The 19,010-nt window shown below is 37.9% G+C and overlaps 1 protein-coding gene and 1 non-coding gene across 10 annotated transcripts in view; both read left to right on the plus strand.

The window, feature by feature from the left end:
- Positions 1-19,010, plus strand: part of DPP8 (dipeptidyl peptidase 8) — a 56,079-nt gene that overhangs the window by 23,731 nt on the left and 13,338 nt on the right. For 7 of the 9 annotated variants that reach the window (XM_036438683.2, XM_036438693.2, XM_036438634.2 and 4 more), the window contains 8 exons: positions 6,218-6,318; positions 6,922-7,099; positions 7,948-8,107; positions 11,342-11,421; positions 13,173-13,325; positions 13,594-13,729; positions 15,070-15,215; positions 17,870-18,016. In XM_036438683.2, coding sequence (XP_036294576.1) covers positions 6,218-6,318; positions 6,922-7,099; positions 7,948-8,107; positions 11,342-11,421; positions 13,173-13,325; positions 13,594-13,729; positions 15,070-15,215; positions 17,870-18,016 — 1,101 coding nt within the window. Of the gene's footprint in view, positions 1-6,217; positions 6,319-6,921; positions 7,100-7,947; positions 8,108-11,341; positions 11,422-13,172; positions 13,326-13,593; positions 13,730-15,069; positions 15,216-17,869; positions 18,017-18,410; positions 18,564-19,010 lie in introns of those variants that run through there. The other 2 variants (XM_036438704.2, XM_036438676.2) reach the window with 2 other exon arrangements.
- LOC118710579 lies at positions 17,214-17,346 on the plus strand. The gene has a single exon (XR_004985448.1). It is a non-coding gene; the product is annotated as a small nucleolar RNA SNORA38 (small nucleolar RNA).

The raw sequence follows: 19,010 nt of genomic DNA on the forward strand, positions 1-19,010 counted from the left end.
GTTTTTAGCTCCATCCAACTTTGGTATCATGTATCAGCACTTCATTACTTTTTATTACCTAATACTCCATTGTATGGATATAGCCCATTTTATTTATCTACTCATCAGTTTGGACGTTTGGGTTGTTTCTACCTTTTGGCTATTAAAACTAGTAGCCCTGCACATGAATCCATGCTCCAGTAGCTCACTGCTGCCCACCACTAGTTCTCTGCCTGCTTGCCCTGCCCTCCTGTAGCTCCCTCCCCCCCTCCACCCACCTCCCCACCCCTCATAGCTTGCTGCCCTGCCCCCTCCTATAGCTCTCTGCTACCCACTTGTAGCTCACTGCCCCACCCTCCTGCTCATCCGTGATCCTAATGTTATGCGGTCGGTCCTTATGCTTCATGGTATAATGACCATTTGCATGTTACATCTTTATTATATGGGATACTATCATGAATGTGTGTGTATAAATTTTTATGTGGGCATACGGTTTTATTTTTCTTGGTTAGATACGTAGGAGTGGAGTTGTTGGGTCATAAGATGACTATGTTTAACCTTTTGAGGAACTATCAAACTGTTTTCCAATGTGGCTGCACTATTTAACAGCAGTGGTATAAGTTGTCCAAGTTCTCCATATCCTCATCAACATTTGTTACTATTCATCTTATTTATTATAGACACCCTAGTAGGTCTCATTGTGGTGTGTTTTTTTCTGTTTGTTTCTTTATTTAAATTTTTATTTTTTTAGAGAGAGAGAGGAAGGAAAAGGGGGAGAGAGATAAAAACATTGATGTGAGAGAGAAACATCGATTGGCTGCCTCCTATATGCCCTCCCACCTCCCCACCAGGGATTGAGCCCACAACTTGGTCAAGTGTCCTGACCGGGAATCTGACCAGTGTGACCTTTTGGTGCATGGTATCCAAATATAAATATACACACACACATACACAGTAGAGGCCCAGTGCACAAATTCTTGCACCAATGGGGCCCCTCGGCCTGGCCTGCGGGATTGGGCCAAAACCGGCTCTCCAACATCCCCTGAGGGGTCCCAGATTGCGAGTGGGCACAGGCCAGGCGTAGGGACTCCACCAGTGCATTACTGGGGCCAGGGAGGGATGTGAGAGGTTGGTCAGCTGGGGAGGGGCCGCAGAAGGGTTCCAGGGTGTGTTCAGTTCATCTCGCTTAGTCCTGATTGACCGGACCCCAGCAGCAAGCTAACCTACCAGTTGGAGCATCTGCCTCCTGGTGGTAAGCGCACATTATAGCAACTGGTTAACTGGTCGACTGCCCCCTAGTAGTCAGTGCACATCATAGTGACTGGTTGACTATCTGCCCCCTGGTGGTCAGTGCACATCAAAGTGAGTGGTTGAGGGGCCTTACCTTTCATTAGCATATTATGCTTTGATTGGTTGAATGGATGACCGGACACTTAGCATATCAGGCTTTTATTATATAGGATATTTATATTGGCTACCCCTTCACAACCCACACTGGAGATTGAGCCTGCAACCTGGGCATATGCCCTAACTGGGAATCAAACCGTGACCTCCTGGTTCATAGGTCAGTGCTCAACCACTGAGACATGCCAGCTGGGCTCATTATTGCCTTGATTTACATTTTCCTGATGGCTAATGATGTTGAGCATCTTTTTATCTGCTTATTGGCCGTTAGTATATCTTCTTTAGGGAACTCTCTATTCATATTCTTTGCCCATTTAAAATACATTTTTTAAATTATATTGGCTAGACTTTTATTTTTTTAATTTTTTTAAATATATTTTATTGATTTTGTACAGAGAGGAAGGGAGAGAGATAGAGAGTTAGAAACATCGATGAGAGAGAGTCATCAATCAGCTGCCTCTTGCACACCCCCTACTGGGGATATGCCCACAACCAAGGTACATGCCCTTGACCGGAATCGAACCTGGGACCCTTCAGTCCCCAAGCCGACGCTCTATCCATTGAGCCAAACCGGTCTCGGCATGTATTGGCTAGACTTTTAAAGGAGAAAAGTTTGCTTACACCGGACTATTTCACTAATATATCATAAAAGTAATATTTTAGACTAAAATGTAGGGAGCAAGTGTTGGGTTTTAGCTTCCAGGGGAACATGAGCCACTTCCAAAAACATTTGCAAGTCAAAATATCACACCCATCCCCTAGGCCTTCCAACCCCAGTAACTCCCAAGGTGTTTTTTTTAATGTGGACATAGGAGGCAAGTGAGTTGGTCAAGTTGTCCTAGAATTGTTTGTAGATATTGTACACAAAGCTGCAGAAAATTTTTGTGCATTGTGTATAGAAGAAAAAGACATTGGACCTATGCTAGTAAACTTCTCCATTTCAAAGGATGCCCATTCTATCAAATTATTAATAAATTTACGATTCAGGGTAGATATTTCTAAAATCAGAATGGGACAGGTGGATAAAGTATTTATGGTGAAAAGTTTGAAGATGAAAATTTCTATTAGCACAACCATGAGGATTTATTGAGCATGGTAAATGCCGGCTGCAATACAAATGGTTCTCAGCCTTTTTTTTTTTTAATATATATATTTATTGATTTTTTTCACAGAGGAAAGAAGGATAGAGAGTTAGAAACATCGATGACAGAGAAACATCGATTCAGCTGCCTTTTGCACACTCCCTACTGGGGATGTACCCTCAACCAAGGTACATGCTCTTGACCAGAATCGAAACTGGGACCCTTGAGTCCACAGGTTACACTCTATCCGCTGAGCCAAACTGGCTAGGGCTTTAAGAACGAGTAAGCCAGCAGTGTATTCAGCCACCAGAAAGAACCACCAGAAAGCTGGCTGAGTGGAAGCTCTACCAACTAGAAATATCATAGTTCTTTATCACAATAGTTCCAACTCCTGATTTCGATGGAAAACATGTAGTATTTGGCCAATTAATTAAAGGAATGAGTGTTGCAAGAATTCTGGGAAATGTAGAAGTAAAAGGTGATAAACCTGCCAGTTTGTATGCTACTGCAGAATGCTGAGAATTGAAGGAAGGGGTGATTGGGAAATTTGCTCAAAAGATGGTTCTGGTGGCAGTCATCAAGATTTCCTCGAGGATGTAGATGTAGATATAGATTTAAAAGACAGAGAGAGAGAAATCAAGATGGTGACATAAGGTAAACACCTAAGTGTAGCCTACCACAACGATTTTAAAATTACAACTGGAAAGCAGAGTGGACAGCATCTAGAACCACCAGAAAGCTGGCTGAGTGGAAGCTCTACCAACTAGAAAAAAAGGAGAAAAGGACGCTTAGCCTCAGCAGCTGTGAGGTGCGGAGATCCGTGAGCGCGAAGAGGGCGGCAGCTAACGCGCAGCGAGCTTGCTCTTTGAGGAGGAAACAAAACCCCCTGGTTGCACTGATATCCAGTCCCAGTCAGGGAGAAATTGGACTGTCTGGCAGCAGGCGAAACTCGAGAGCAACCTTCTCTGAGAGGTGTGTGTGGCCAGCAGCCATTGCCATGGGACTCTGAGAACAAGGCCCTCTTAGGGCGGGGCTGACGGGAAATCAAAGCTTGTCTGCGCCACCCTGAGACTGCTCCATCCAAGCTGAGCACAGAAGCCCTCCTAGTGGAGACACTGCTGATCCTCACAGCCATTTGGCTTGGAGATCAACTCTCCCCAGTTGATACCAACAATAAGCAAGGCTTAACTACAACAAGACTGCACATACAGCCCACAAAGGGCTGCACCAAGAGGGTCCACCACAGGTAACTGGGTCCTGCTAGGACACCTAGCACACAAAGCCACTCCATCAACTCGGGGAAGCAGCTAAAATGTGGAGACAAAGAGGCAGGCCTCAGTTGAAGGAAATGGAGGAAAGCAAAAGTCTGGATATAGAGTTCAAAACCAGTTATAAGATTTTTCAAGAATTTCCTAGGAAAGGCTGATAAATTATACCCTTGAGGATAAGAAAAGAGGTCAACTAGAAATTAAGCATACACTGACTGAAATAAAAAATATACAGAGACCTAAAAGCAGACTACAGGATCACAAGAATCAAGTCAAAGATTTGGAATACCAAGAAGCAAAAACACTCTTCCGGAAGAGCAAAAAGCAAATAGAATACAAAAAGTTAGAGATAGTGTAAGAAGCCTCTGGGACAACTTCAAGCATACCAACATAAGAATTATGGGAGTGCCAGAAGAAGAGAGAGCAAGATACTGAAAACCTATTTGAAGAAATAGTGACAGAAAACTTCCCCCACCTGGTGAAAGAAATAGACTTACAAGTCCAGGAAGCACACAGAACCCCAAGCAAAAGGAATCCACAGAAGACCACACCAAGACAGATCATAATTAAAATACCAAGAGCAAAAGACAAAGAGAGAATATTAAAAGCAGCAAAAGCAATTAGTTACCTAGAAGGGAGCACCCATATGACTGTCAGCTGATTTCTCAATAGAAACTATGCAGGCCAGATGAGAATGGCAAGAAATATTCAAAGTGATGAGCCAAAACCGGGTTGGCTCAGTGGATAGAGCGTTGGCCTGTGGACTGAAAGGTCCTGGGTTCAATTCCAGTCAAGGGCATGTACTTGGTTGTGGGCACATCCCCAGTATGGGGTGTGCAGGAGGCAGCTGATCGATGTTTCTAACTATCCCTCTCTCTTCCTCTGTGTTAAAAATCAATAAAATATATTTTTAAAAATCTGATTAACATTATTAACTGGTAAATATAATAGAGTCAGGGATATAGAAAGGGAGTGGACTGACAATTCTCTGGGGGCAAAGGGGAGTGGGGGGTGCGGGAAGACACTGAACAAAAATCATACACCTATGGATGAGGACAGTGGGGGGTAAGAGCAGAGGGTGGGGTAGGAACCTGAGTCAAACTAGTTAGGGCATCAGTTCACTCTTAATAAAAGTATTACAAAGTAAAAAATAATCCTATATAATAAAGGGTTAATATGCGAATTGACCTGATGGCCGAACAGTCCATTGCTGACCAGCAGGGGGCAGATGCTCAATGCAGGAGCTGCCTCCTGGTCAGTGCAATCCCACCGGGGAGCGCTGCTCAGCCACAGGCCGGGCTCACAGTGAGTGCAGCGGCGGTGGCAGGAGCCTCTCCTGCCTTCGCTTCCGTAAGTTACTTTATTGAGTAAGGAGCGAGGGCTCCTAGATTGTGAGAGGGATCAAGCCTAAGCTAGCAGGTGGACATCCCCTGAGGGTCCTGGACTGTGAGAGGACACAGGCCGGGCTGAAGTTCCCCACCATCCCCACCAATCTCATGCACTGGGCCTCTAACACATAAAAATAAAACAGGAACTAAGAATTAGTATTTTTTTTCATAGGTACTAGAGTCTAAAGTTATTAAAACTGTTTAACCAGTTACTATAGAGTTCTGCTAGTATAAACTCATGGGAAAAGACTTTTATACTGTGCTAATTCTTTTTTTTTTTTTTTTAATATACTTTATTGATTTTTTTACAGAGAGGAAGGGAGAGGGACAGAGAGTCAGAGACATAGATGAGAGAGAGACATCCATCAGCTGCCTCCTGCACACCTCCTACTGGGGATGTACCCGCAGCCAAGTTACATGCCTGTGACGAGTCGAACCTGGGAACTTTCAGTCCCCAGGCCGATGCTCTATCCACTGAGCCAAACTAGTTAGGGCTGTGCTAATTCTTTAAAAAAAAAATTTAAATTTTATTTTTCAGTTATAGTTTACACTTAATATTATTTTGTATTAGTTCCAGGTGTATGCCTGTGTTTAGATAGTCATATATTTTACAAGTGGTTCCTCCAAAACTTCAAGTATCCATTTGGTACTGTACACAGTTACTACAATATTATTGACTATTTTTCCTATGCTGTACTTTACGTTTCCTTGACTACTTTGTGACTATCTATTGGGAATTGAGCCCGCAACCCAGGCACGTGCTCCAACCTGGTTCATAGATCGAAGCTCAACTGAACCACACAAGCTGGGCCAATTGGTACTTCTTAATCCCTTCACCATTTTCACCCAGTTCCCCAGCTTCCCCCATCCCTCTGGCAGCCATGATAGACTGTGTTAATTCTGTGGTTAGACTTTTTAGGCATAAGGGGCACCAGCAGAGGTCACCCACAGCTGCTGGTTTTGCTATATCCTGTGTGCCTTTTTAAATGTCTAGCTCTGCAAAAGTATCATGCTACTAAAGATAATGATTTAAATAGACTAGTAAGGTAATTATCTAAGTCTTTTATAATTAGATTCCCTTTTTCCTTTTTAATAGATTATAGATGTCATAGATAAGGAACTAATTCAGCCTTTTGAGATTCTGTTTGAAGGAGTTGAATATATTGCCAGAGCTGGATGGACTCCAGAGGGAAAATAGTACGTATTTTGTCACTTCTTTGCAAATAATTTAGGATCCAGAACTTTAGAAATGTCTATATTAAGTTTGCCTTTCAGTTGGAGCTGTCGTCACATGTAAATTTGCAGTGTTATTTATACACAAAGATTTTTTTTTTTTAACCTTAGTGAATTTTGGGATTTGTAATCCTGTAAGCATAGGTGCATAGCATTTTAATTGTCTCTTACTTAGCCAGTCATAGTTTCAGTTATTTATGATTAAAATAGTATGACTTTAAGGCTCACAGGAAAGTACATATTTTTTATTGTATAGTTTAAACAGAAGTATTTGCAGAGCCTTATGTGAAGATGTTTACATATGATTCTGTCTAATGTGGACAACAGGAGTATTATGAGGCTGGCGTTTGTTGACACTAGAGGGAGAAAACGATTTCAAAGTCCACCTGTGATTTTGGAAATTAATTTAATTAGTCATTTGCAAGGGATAATTTAGCATATACTAAAGTAATTTCTTCATTATGATTGCAGAAATAACAGATGGGTTCTAGGAGAGAGAATAGGAGAATATTCATTTGTTGAGAACTTGCTTTATTTTTGGTGCTTTTCTCTTATTTGTTTAAATAGTGCTTGGTCCATCCTGCTAGATCGCTCCCAGACTCGCCTCCAGATAGTGTTGATCTCGCCTGAATTATTTATCCCAGTTGAAGATGATGCCATGGAAAGACAGAGACTCATTGAGTCAGTGCCTGACTCTGTGACGCCACTGATTATCTACGAAGAAACAACAGACATCTGGATAAATGTATGTCTGCTCTCCTGAGCTTGGTTAGATATCTTCTCAGAATGCTAAAGCAAATGAAGTTTTTAACAGACTATCAAGATGAATTTTTAAGTTCAAAGTAACCATGAATATTATTTACTTAGTTTTAACATTTCAGATTGGAGTGATGGTTCTAGAATAATGAAATGGTTGTAGATAGAAAATAGATGCCATTGAAATGACATCTCCCTGGCTGCAGGCTTACCCTTGTTCCTAGACACAGATACTGAAAGCACAGCCTCATCAGCACCTCCGAGAGGACCATGAGAGTCCTGTATAGAAAAGACTTGCTCTTTTTGTTGGCAAATTATACTAAAATATACCAGTTTGGGTTGAATTGTGCATTTTCCAATTTAGTGGGAAAAACTTAAGATACAAAATAAAGAAAGCCAGCTCATTCCCTTGCTGAATATAAACTTTGTAAGATTCACCTAAAACAAACATCTGTTTTCCCTTTAACTGTTAGAATATTTTCCTTTGGAAAAAAATGTTAAAAACTTTTTCCTTATAATTTCTGTAATAAGATTTAGATTCTTAAATAAGCTTCATGCCATGTTTCAAGGATTACAGAGATGGTGAGTAAGAAAAAGCTTTTGGCATTTTTTTCTCCATTTGGAAACATTTATTTCTCAATGCATGAAGTCTTTGACTTAAATAAGATAAATCTGAAATGCCTAGGCAAAATAATAATTGTAAATATACCATATCCCCTAGCACCATCAGTTATTTATACTTCAGAATATGCTTATCAAGTCTTTCTCTAGCTAAATTTAATTGTTTACGTATTATTTCATTAATCTGTATAGTAAATTAAGCTATTCATTTTACAGATCCATGACATCTTTCATGTTTTTCCCCAAAGTCATGAAGATGAAATTGAATTTATTTTTGCCTCTGAATGCAAAACAGGTTTTCGTCATTTATATAAAATTACATCCATTTTAAAGGAGAGCAAATATAAACGATCCAGTGGTGGGCTACCTGCCCCAAGTAAGAAATCCTTTTTTTACTTAAAAAAGAAAAAATGATGGGAGCAGAAGGTGGGAGGGGCAGGGGTAATGTATTGTCTCTCTTATATACTTTATAAGCATCAATACTGATTCATTAAATTCCAGGCACAAACTAAAATACAAATACTTGCATGTGTAACAACATAAGACATAGATGTTTTGCTTTGTTTTATGAATATGTTCATTTTATTTTTGTTGTTATTAATCCTCACCTGAGGATAATTTTTCCATTGCTTTTCAAAGAGAGGGAGCAAGGGAGGGGAAGAAAGAAAGAGAAACATCGATGTGAGAGACACATGGTCTGGTTGCCTCCCACATGCTGGGTGTGGGGGAGCGAACCCAAAATCCAAGTAGATATGTGCCTTTGACCTGGAATTGAACTCCAGACCTTTCATCGTGCAGTCCAAATCTAACCATTGAGCAACATCTGCCAGAGCTAGTATGTTCATTTTATTTTTAAAATATATTTTATTGGTTTTTTTATAGAGAGAAAGGGAGAGAGATAGAAAGTTAGAAATATTGATGAGAGAGAAACATTGATTAGCTGCCTCATGCATACCCCCTACTGGGCATGTGCTCGCAACCAAGGTACATGCCCTTGTCCGGAATTGAACCTGGGACCTTTCAGTCCGCAGGCCAACGCTCTATCCACTGAGCCAAACTGGTTTCGGCTAGTATGTTTATTTTAATGCATTCAAACCCTGATTGGAAAATTACATCCCAGAAGAGTTGAGTTATCATCAGCCATCTTGCCTGTGCCTCAGGACAAAGTTCTTGATAGAAATATCTTAAACTGTTGATAATGAATGATCTCTGGGTGGTGGGATTACTTTTTTTTCTGCTTTTGCCTTAACTATAATTTTTAATTGGCTTAAAGTGAGCCCATATTTTTAGATTTAAAAAACTATTTTTAAACATCATAGTTACTAGATATTTTTACTAGATTTTTAAATACTGTCACCGTCTACAATGAAGTTTATTTATAATTATAGCTCTTTAGGTTGATATAATTATGTTGGTCCAAAGTGAAATTAAGTATTGTCAGCTGAAGTTAAGTTGCTTCCTCTTTTTGGCTGTTGTGAATAATACTGCTATGAACATGGGTGTACAAATATCTGTTTGAGATGCTGCTTTCAATTCTTTTTTTCTTTTATTTTATTGACTTTTTACAGAGAGGAAGAGAGAGGGATAGAGAGTTAGAAACATCGATGAGAGAGAAACATCAATCAAATCAGCTCCTCCCTGCATACCCCCCACTGGGGATGTGCCCGCAACCAAGGTACATGCCTTTGACTGGAATCGAACCTGAGACCCCTCAGTCCCCAGGCCGATGCTCTAGCCACTGAGCCAAACCGGTTTCGGCCTGCTTTCAATTCTTTTGGGTATATACCCAGAAGTGAAATTGCTGGATATTATGGTAATTTTATTAAAATTTTTTTTAGAAACTATCTTACTTTTTCATTTTCTATTCCTTTTAGCAGTACACAAGTATTCCAGTTTCTCCACATCCTTACCAACACTTGATTATTTTCTGGTGACTTTTTTTTTTTAATAACAGCTATCCTAATGGGTGTGAAGTGGTATGTCTTTATGGTTTTGATTTATATTTCCCTAATGACTAGTGACATTGTGCATCTTTTTATGTGCTTAATGGCCATTTGAATATCTTCTTTGGAGAAGTGTCTATTTGAATCCTTTGCAGAGTTTTTATTTGGGTTGCTTGTTTTTTGTTTTTTTTTAACATGGCCTTTTAAATATTTTTATTTGGGAAACAGCTACATCTTAGGACTAGCAAAGCAAATATTACCTATGATTCCATTCCTTTCCTTAGCATAATTAAAAAAAAAAAAGACAAGATCTTATATATCTAAGACAGAGAGTTTCTTTCCTAAGAGCTTTAGTTTAATGTGGCCCTTAGTGTGAAATTGTGCTACCAATTCCTTTATTGTTCAGAAATTAAATCCACTTATGGAATTCCAGAAAATTTAGTGATAAAGACGGGTCAGAGAACTGTGAATAGTAGTTAATTAAAGTATTTTGGGGACAATAATATGAAAATGATAATTTAAAAAGAAAAGCTGTTGCTCTGGCCGGTGAGGTCAGTGGTAAGAGAGTCAGCCTGCACACCACAATGTCTCAGGTTTGATTCCTGGCCAAGGGCATGAACTTGGGTTGCAGATTTGATTCCCTGGGAGGCAACCGATCAATGTGTCTCTCACATCAACGTTTCTCTCTCTCTCTCTCTCTCATCTTTCTACCTCATCTTTCCCTTTTCCTCCTTTTTTTCCTTAGTCTTTCTTGTTCCAGATCTTCCTCCTTTTCCATGATGTCCACTTTATTTTCCTCCTCCTCTCCTTTTTCTTCCTTAAGTGGCTATAATGTGAAACAATTAGTACTTGTTATATATATATGTTAAATAATGTTTATTTTCTGGTCATCAAACTTAAAGTACTAGATTGAATTTTTATGTCTAAGAAAAAGAAAATAAGTCAAAAAACTTTTTAATTAGAGAGGGACTAGCTAAAAGCCTGTACTCTCTAATTATTTTATGCCCTCAGCTGTCACTTCCATAGCCATAGTTAGCAGCAGCTAGGCAAAGAGAAATAGTTTCCATTTTTTAATCTCCTTAAACCACTGAGAGAGCCTTATCTGCCAAGACAAAATCTCATAAAGACAAATAGGGCATGTTTGCATTTAATATGGCAATATCAATATATTTTTAGCAAGTGAAGAACAATTATATTAAAAATTTCCTCCTTAAGTAGTTTGTTGTATTTCTAGAAGAAATGCCTTGCTGACCCATTAGACTTCATTGTGAATGCAGGTGTTTTTGAGTTCTTTTCTGGCTTTGCCATAAGAATCAATTTTGCTTTTTCACTTATTTGCACGGATCATTTCATCATTATTCCACAGTATTATGAAGACATATAATGTGAGTTTTTTTAAACGGTTGACCTTCTTTTGTCTTTTATTAGAGCAAACTTCACCTAACATTAAACTGAACATTTTTAAATGAACAGTGGCATTTAGTATATTCACAGTGTTGTGCAACCACTACCTCTAACTAGTTCTAAAACATTTAAATTATCCCAGATATAACTTGACATTTTTAATGTACTTTTTGGAAAAAAGTGTTTAGAATACTATTCTTTATTGTTTCATTTGCTTATATAGTCTGGTATAAAGTGCTGAATTACAACTATGTTATTTTTAGGTGATTTCAAGTGTCCTATCAAAGAGGAAATAGCAATTACCAGTGGTGAATGGGAAGTTCTTGGCCGGCATGGATCTAATGTATGTTCTTTTAATCTGCTGATATGTTTGGTCCATATCTGCTATGTGTATGTAGTGCAACTTCATATGACCCCAGTGTTTTGAGTCTTAAATTATAAATCTCACCCATTTTATAGCCCTGGTATTAGATGTGTACTGGTTATTACAGGTCACCATTTTCAAATATTGTGTTGCTTCTTAATAAAGGAAAGGCTAATATATACTTCTCAAGCTTAGCAAAAATTATAAATTAAGATACAGTTTGAAAATTACTTTTATAGGTCTTAACAAACTACTCATTCATTTATACATTAGAAATGACATTTACTGCTCCTGAGGTAGTGATTCTCTTTCATTCATCTAGTTATCTTATTTCACAAATTTATTTGCATGGATTTCATCCACCATCTGCAATGAGTGATAGAAATTTATACAGAGAATAGATGGATAGGGAAAATGAGGGAAATTCACCCTCTGTTTCACTCAGCATATAACTTTCTGTGGTTATTTAGTGAATTCTAATTTTTTTTTTTTTTTTGCCTTTTATAGTACCTTATATTTGTTTCAACTTTCAGTTAGGTGGTCAGTTTTATGAAACCTCTAAAAACTCCATCCTTTATATGTGTGATACATACAGTTAAATTGATGTATACTACCAGGATTTAGTGAAGGCCTATTTTTTCCTCAAATTGATTTTAAGATTTATTGAAGAATTGTGTTTATTAGCTACTAAGAGAAGTCACTCATAGTCCCCAGGTGATTGAGATAGAATGAATATCCAGGTCCCAGGCTTGTTTTTTTTTTAATTAAAAAAAATATATTTTATTGATTTTTTTACCGAGAGGAAGAGAGAGGGATAGAGAGTTAGAAACATCGATGAGAGAGAATCACCGATCAGCTGCCTCTTACACACCCCCTATTGGGGATGTGCCCGCAACCAAGGTACATGCCCTTGACCGGAATCAAACCTGGGACCTTTCAGTCCACAGGTCGACGCTCTATCCACTGAGCCAAACCGGTTTCGGCTGTTTTTGTTGGTAAAAATTGTAGAATATTATATGCAATCTTTAAAGTCTAATTATCACCGAAAGTCTCATGTGGCCTTCTGGTTATATGTTCAAATATAATTTTTTCTGTTTAGGGACCTTGGACGTTGTCAACTGAAAAAAAAAATTACTATGGAATTCTGTTTTTATAATAAAAAATTACACTAATGTAAACTTTTTTTGTGTTCTGAATGAAGATTTAAGAGATCTTAACATACTTATTTATAAACTATACCAATATATGGTTGAGTTTAATTATTCCCCAACTCAATAACTGAAACACTTTTGAAGATTTGACAAAAGACCAAAAGTACTGTCTAAGATAATACTGCACTAACTTAGAAATATATAGCATGCTGAAATTACACTGTGTTAAGTGTGCAAGAATGGTTGGCCTAAGCTGCAATATAGCTATTATTTTTTCTATAGAGGGTTGTCATTTTAATGGAATAATTCTTGTATTTTAAGAAAAGCACACATTCTGACCATATAGGAAACTCTACCAATAGTGTGCAACTCTGGTGTCCTTTTTTCTTCTGGACAGAATCTGTTCTTAGCTGTAAATCATAAACAAACACTACAGGAATACTTGTGGAAAATTTTTTTAAAGAGGCACAAGTCAAAGGATGACTCACATGATTCGGAGTAAAACTGGGGATTGTTGATTGAATTACTGACCTTGCTAAGGTCATGCTAGCTCTGATTTTTATGTTGTTATTTTGACAGATCCAGGTTGATGAAGTCAGAAAGCTGGTATATTTTGAAGGCACCAAAGATTCTCCTTTAGAACATCACCTGTACGTGGTCAGTTATGTAAATCCTGGAGAAGTGACAAGGCTGACCGACCGTGGCTATTCCCACTCTTGCTGCATCAGCCGGGTATTAATCTCTGTTTGAAAAGGGTTTCCTGTCATAGAAAAAAAACCTCTATTCATATATTACTCCTTTTGCATAATATGCAAATTGGCCTGCAGAAGTCTGATTTCTTGGGGAAAACTTTGGAAAGTTTAACATTAACTTCAGCTTTGTGTATGTACATGAATGCTCAGACTCTCATACTCCTCCTGTGGCATCAGAACAGATGTAGTAGCAGATAACCTTTGTTACTGTTCCCTGGGGGAAACGTAACTGTTTCTTCTTTCTCTAGCATTGTGACTTCTTTATAAGTAAGTACAGTAACCAGAAGAATCCACACTCTGTGTCCCTTTACAAGCTGTCAAGTCCTGAAGATGACCCAACTTGCAAAACAAAGGAATTTTGGGCCACCATTTTGGATTCAGCAGGTACTCATTACCCTAAATCTGATCTTAAGTAGGATTAACACATTAATTATTATAGGCAATCCAAAACCTGTGTGATATGCCCACATTTCCTGGACACAGTCTTCCCATCTCTCACTACCACCTCCTCCCATTTCTGATTGATCCTACCCCTCCTATTCTGATAACTACCAAGTAATATAGGCTACCTCCCACTCGAGACAGGAATAGGTCTGGAAGGCCTTTTTTTTTTTTTTTTTTTTTTTTTTTTAATTTTATTGATTTCAGAGAGGAAGGGAAAAAAAGAGAAACATCAATGATGAGAGAAAATCATTGATCGGCTGCCTTCCGCACCCCCCCACTGATTGAGCCAAAACCCAGGCATATGTCCTTGACCAAAATCGAACCTGAGACCCGATGCTCTATCCACTGATCCAAACCAGCTGGGGCTGGAAGGCCTTTTTGAAAATAGGATTAAAGTAGTCAATATATCAGCTAGGAAACCATTTATTTACACATTTGGATGATTTTCTAGATAAACAAATGAGCTTGAAGATAATGATACCCTGAACTAGTAATACTCTTTGAGCAGTGAAGCTATAGTTTTAGGGAATAACCAGCCAGTAACTTTCTTAAACTTTTAAAGCAATTGGAATGGCCATAAAAGAACTTCTTTTCTGTATGGAAGTCAAGAGCATGGTTAATTATTATTTTTTAAATGTTTTCTTAAAAAAATGTACTAATTTTATCTTTAAATCCAATTAAATATTTTCATGCATTAATATTTGCTAAGGGATTAAGAATTAGTATTATCACAAAATGTAAGTATGTTCTAATGTGCACATTAGAATTTTTAATATAGTGATGATTCTGCTTAAACTGTAACGTCATCCAGTACACACACAGACTTAGAATAGGTCTGTAAACCAAAGACTGATGATCATGACATTTTTTCTGGCTTCTGGTTAGGCTTATTCTGTAATTACCAGAAACAAATGTTTATTGAGCACCTGCCTTGAACAAGTTATAATGACTAAGTTAAATTTATGCTTCCAGTTTCTAACTAGATATATTTATTAACCATCAATAAGTTACATCGAACTGAGCACAAAATATTTGTATAGTTCTGCATATAATTACCTCCTATGTTCCAAGGATTATTCAGAATACTGTGTGTTTATTTCTGAAATAGTTTGAAATGTTCATTATGTTTTCTTTTGTAAAGATAATAATTTGCTTATCACGTGGAAGGGGGATGGTCAGTTATTTGTGTGTGGGGGGGGGGGTTATTTTTAACTTGCTATCATATTGTAGAGCTTCTATAACAACTTCTCTTACAGGCTCGGTATGTTATTTCCTTGCAGGTCCTCTTCCTGACTATACCCCTCCAGAAATTTTCTCTTTTGAAAGTACTACTGGATTTACATTGTATGGAATGCTTTACAAACCTCATGATTTACAACCTGGAAAGAAATACCCCACTGTGCTGTTCATTTATGGTGGTCCTCAGGTGGGTATATTTTATTACATATATCGATATATATAATTGTTAAGTGTGTTTTACATACAAACATAGTCACATTTGTATTACAGCTATCTACACATTAATCATGAAAATGTTAAATTAAACTTTTGTTTAATTTAAAAAACTTAAAGGCAAATCTTTATAAACTTTAAAAAAAGGTTTAATACAAAGAAGCTCAAAAGAGAAATTATAGAACACCCTAAGAAGCTTTATATATATTTTGTTATATTATTTTGATGTTAAAGCTAAGTTTTTCCTTTCCAGTGAAGAAATGATATGTGAAATATGTGAAAAACACAGTATAAAAACTATCTGGTTATCTGGATTTTTAACACTAACAGATAACCTCATATTAGTAATTAGTAATAGAAATCAATTATTTAAGTTAAGATTTGAGCATTTTTGGGCCTCTGCTATTAATGACTCTGGTTTATGATCTAATTACCCAGTTTAGGAGTTTAGGAAGCTGGCTAATTTGTAAATCATTGTCAACTTCTTAATTTACAATATGAACTGTAACTATTGTGGGAAATAAAATATTCATTTCAGTAGGAAAATATGTTGTTTTCTATTTAAAGAAATTTTGGGAAGTGAAATTAATTAAATTTCTTGGTAAATAAAAAGTTTTAACTGCTATTTTTAGAAAGCTTAGAATGAAGAGCAGAAATTCCTCAGGCTACCATGGCTTTCCCTGTGCACGCCTCTGTACCTTTGCACTTTACTTCCGCAGCTCCTCTGAGTCTCAGTATGCTTTTCTCTTTCCTTATAGTTGTAGAATTTCCACTTAGCCAGCCTTCCTGTGGTTCTGGATGATGTCTATTTTGTCTTTTAGTTGTAGCTTTGAAGTGGTTGTGCGAGGCAGCAAATTCATGTTTACCTATGCCGCCATGTTGATTTCTCCTCGATTCTTATTTATTTTAATTGATTTTTTAGAAAGAGAGAAGCATCAATTTGTTGTTCCACTTGTTTATGCATTCATTGTTTGATTCTTGTAGGTCCTCTGACCAGGGATCAAAACTGAAACCTTGGCATATGGGGACAATACTCAGTCAGGGCCAATATCGGTTCTTGTTTAACTCCTGACTGAGTTGGTTATCTTTTGGTATCAGCCAGAGAAAACTTCTTTCTCATTTGCCAGAACTTTGTTGTTTAATATCTATCTAGTGTCCAACGAACCTTGAACTTCTGTAACTTTCTTCCCACATTAATTAAAGTCTTCTTTTCAATAGATAGTTTATTTCTGGTGAAATACTTAAGCTACATCTAATTTCCCAGTCATTTTTAAGTATAGTTTTTGGGCGATAAAGGTATTTAAGAACTATTGTGCCTTTTGCACTGATTTTTGTAATAGGGAAAAAGAAGCTAGTATTTTATTCACAGTATTTTATTCAAATACTAAGTTTTTCTACTACTGGTCAAAGACAATCCCAGAAGAGATTTGTAGAGAGAAAAAATAATCTATTCATCCTCCTCTCTACCATTTGACACAGTTCTTCAGGGTAGAAGTAATCATTTTAGTAACTTTGTCTATCGGGTAGGTTAAATCTCTTATCTTATATGTAATTACCGTATTTTTCGGACCATAAGACGCACTTTTTCCCCCCCAGAAGTGAGGGGGAAAAGTCCCTGCATCTTATGGTCCAAATATAGCCTACACATATACTTTTTAAAAAAAGTTTTTTTACTTGCCCGGCTCTGTGTGGTCTCTGTGTGCTTGCCCGGCTCTAAAATGGTTCTAAATGCTGCTGTTTACTTTACTGGGTTGATTACATGTGTTTATGACTGTGATGTTGGGTTTTAATGCACATAAAATATTTTAGGACACTATTTGTTTCAGAATCTTTTTTTCTTCATTTCCCTTCTCTAAAAACTGATGCGTCTTATGGTCCGAAAAATACGGTAATATTTAGGTTATAGTTTTAAAATCATTAGTTGCTTAGTTATTGCCCTGAATTAGTGTGAAGTTGAGATAGAAAAGAAGTACCCTCCTACTTAAACCCATGTCAGTGTTTCCTTATCTTTGGACACATAAGATTTGAAGGCAAAGAAATGTGGCCTTGGAGAAATCTGGGACCAGTTTGCTCCCTGCAGGCTCAAGATCAACCATCCCACGTAGAAGAAAAAGAAAAGAAAAAAGAGCCTGACGGGTGTGTCTCAATGGTTGAGCATAGACCCATGAACCAGGAGGTCACAGCTCGATTCCAGGTCAAGGCACAAACCCGGATTGCGGGGTTGATCCCCAGTGTGGTTTGTGCAGGAGGCAGCCAATCAATGATTCTCTCTCATCATTGATGTTTCTATCTCTCTGTCCTTCTCCCTTCCTCTCTGAAATCAATAAAAATAAATATATATATGTATATAAAAAGCAACATAAACATGACAAGATTTAAGTTAATTTAAAAATAAATGGAGGGGGGAAAGAGTTCTAATCAGTGGGCATAAAGTCTCAGTCAAGCCAGATGAATAAGTTCTAGAGATCTTCTGTACAACATTGTCGTATTATTAATGATACTACATTATTTTAAAGGCAAAATAATGTTAGAAATTTAAGCTTTCTACTTTTCATAGTGTCCTGCTTCTATTATGTGTTTGTATGCTACCATATAAGAAGTTTCACTGAAGTTGTATTTCTTCCTCAGGTGCAGTTGGTGAATAATCGGTTTAAAGGAGTCAAGTATTTCCGTCTGAATACTCTAGCCTCCCTGGGTTATGTGGTGGTTGTGATAGACAACAGGGGATCCTGCCACCGAGGGCTTAAATTTGAAGGCGCCTTTAAATATAAAATGGTGTGTGAACATACAAACGTTTTTCTTTCAAAGACACATTTTCTGGTGCATTGTTTGGTGTGAAATCCCAGAGAGAGAGTCGGGGTAGGGGCTGTGAGTGAATGAGAGAGCGTGTGTGTTGGAGTTTGGGGGTGGGAGGGAAGAGGCCTCTTGATATTGACTAGGCTAGCTCGTGTGTACTTGTATATGATTTTGGGGAGCTGAGATGGAACCACCTTCTCAGAGAAGTAGCCTCTCTTTTTTGTATGTCCAGCTTAGCCAGGAGGCAGCACCGTTTAGCTTTCAGCATCCTGAACACTATTGAGAGGAATAATTGAGATTTGTTCTGTCCTCTGTGAAGAGAGAAACCAACTGGTTAGTGCCTTCCTTGTGACAAGCCTCTTTCTCTCTACAGGAAGCTTTAAATGCTACCTTTTAGAGATGCCCCATGTCCTTTCTGCTGCTTTGGGAAATGATGAGAATCCGATGTTCCTTTTGCACAGTAAGGCAGTTACTGTGTTTGCCAGTGTATTGGACATGCTGAGTAAGACATGGGGATTTTCTCCCACAGCCAGTTCTTTGACCTTATGTTGTATTCTCATGTAAGTTTTTTGTTTTTATTTTTGTTTTTTTGCTCAGTGAAGTGAGATTGTGTGCACTGGCAGGCCTAGTAATACGGACAGGGTGGTAGTAGTAGGAATTAAGACTTCATAGGACTTTAAAGAAATGGTATGTTCAGTTCTTAGAGGTATACTGTGGGGAAATAGGAGGATAAGGCCTCAAGTGATTCCTTCAACTCTACTGCATTACATTTTAAAGGAGAAGTGAAATTAGTCAACCACTTAAGGCGGCTAATTTTTTATCTTTGGGTATGGGAAGGCTTGTTACAAGGAAGATGCTGACTCTTAGCAGACAACAGAACAAATAGAATGGGAAATACCCACATGGTAAGGGACAGTTTGGGTTGCAATAGGAAAGAAATTTATGACTCAGGGATAGCTAAACTCTAGAACAG

This window comes from Pipistrellus kuhlii, unplaced genomic scaffold (genome assembly GCF_014108245.1).
Source record: "Pipistrellus kuhlii isolate mPipKuh1 unplaced genomic scaffold, mPipKuh1.p scaffold_m20_p_1, whole genome shotgun sequence".
NCBI classification, from domain to species: domain Eukaryota; kingdom Metazoa; phylum Chordata; class Mammalia; order Chiroptera; family Vespertilionidae; genus Pipistrellus; species Pipistrellus kuhlii.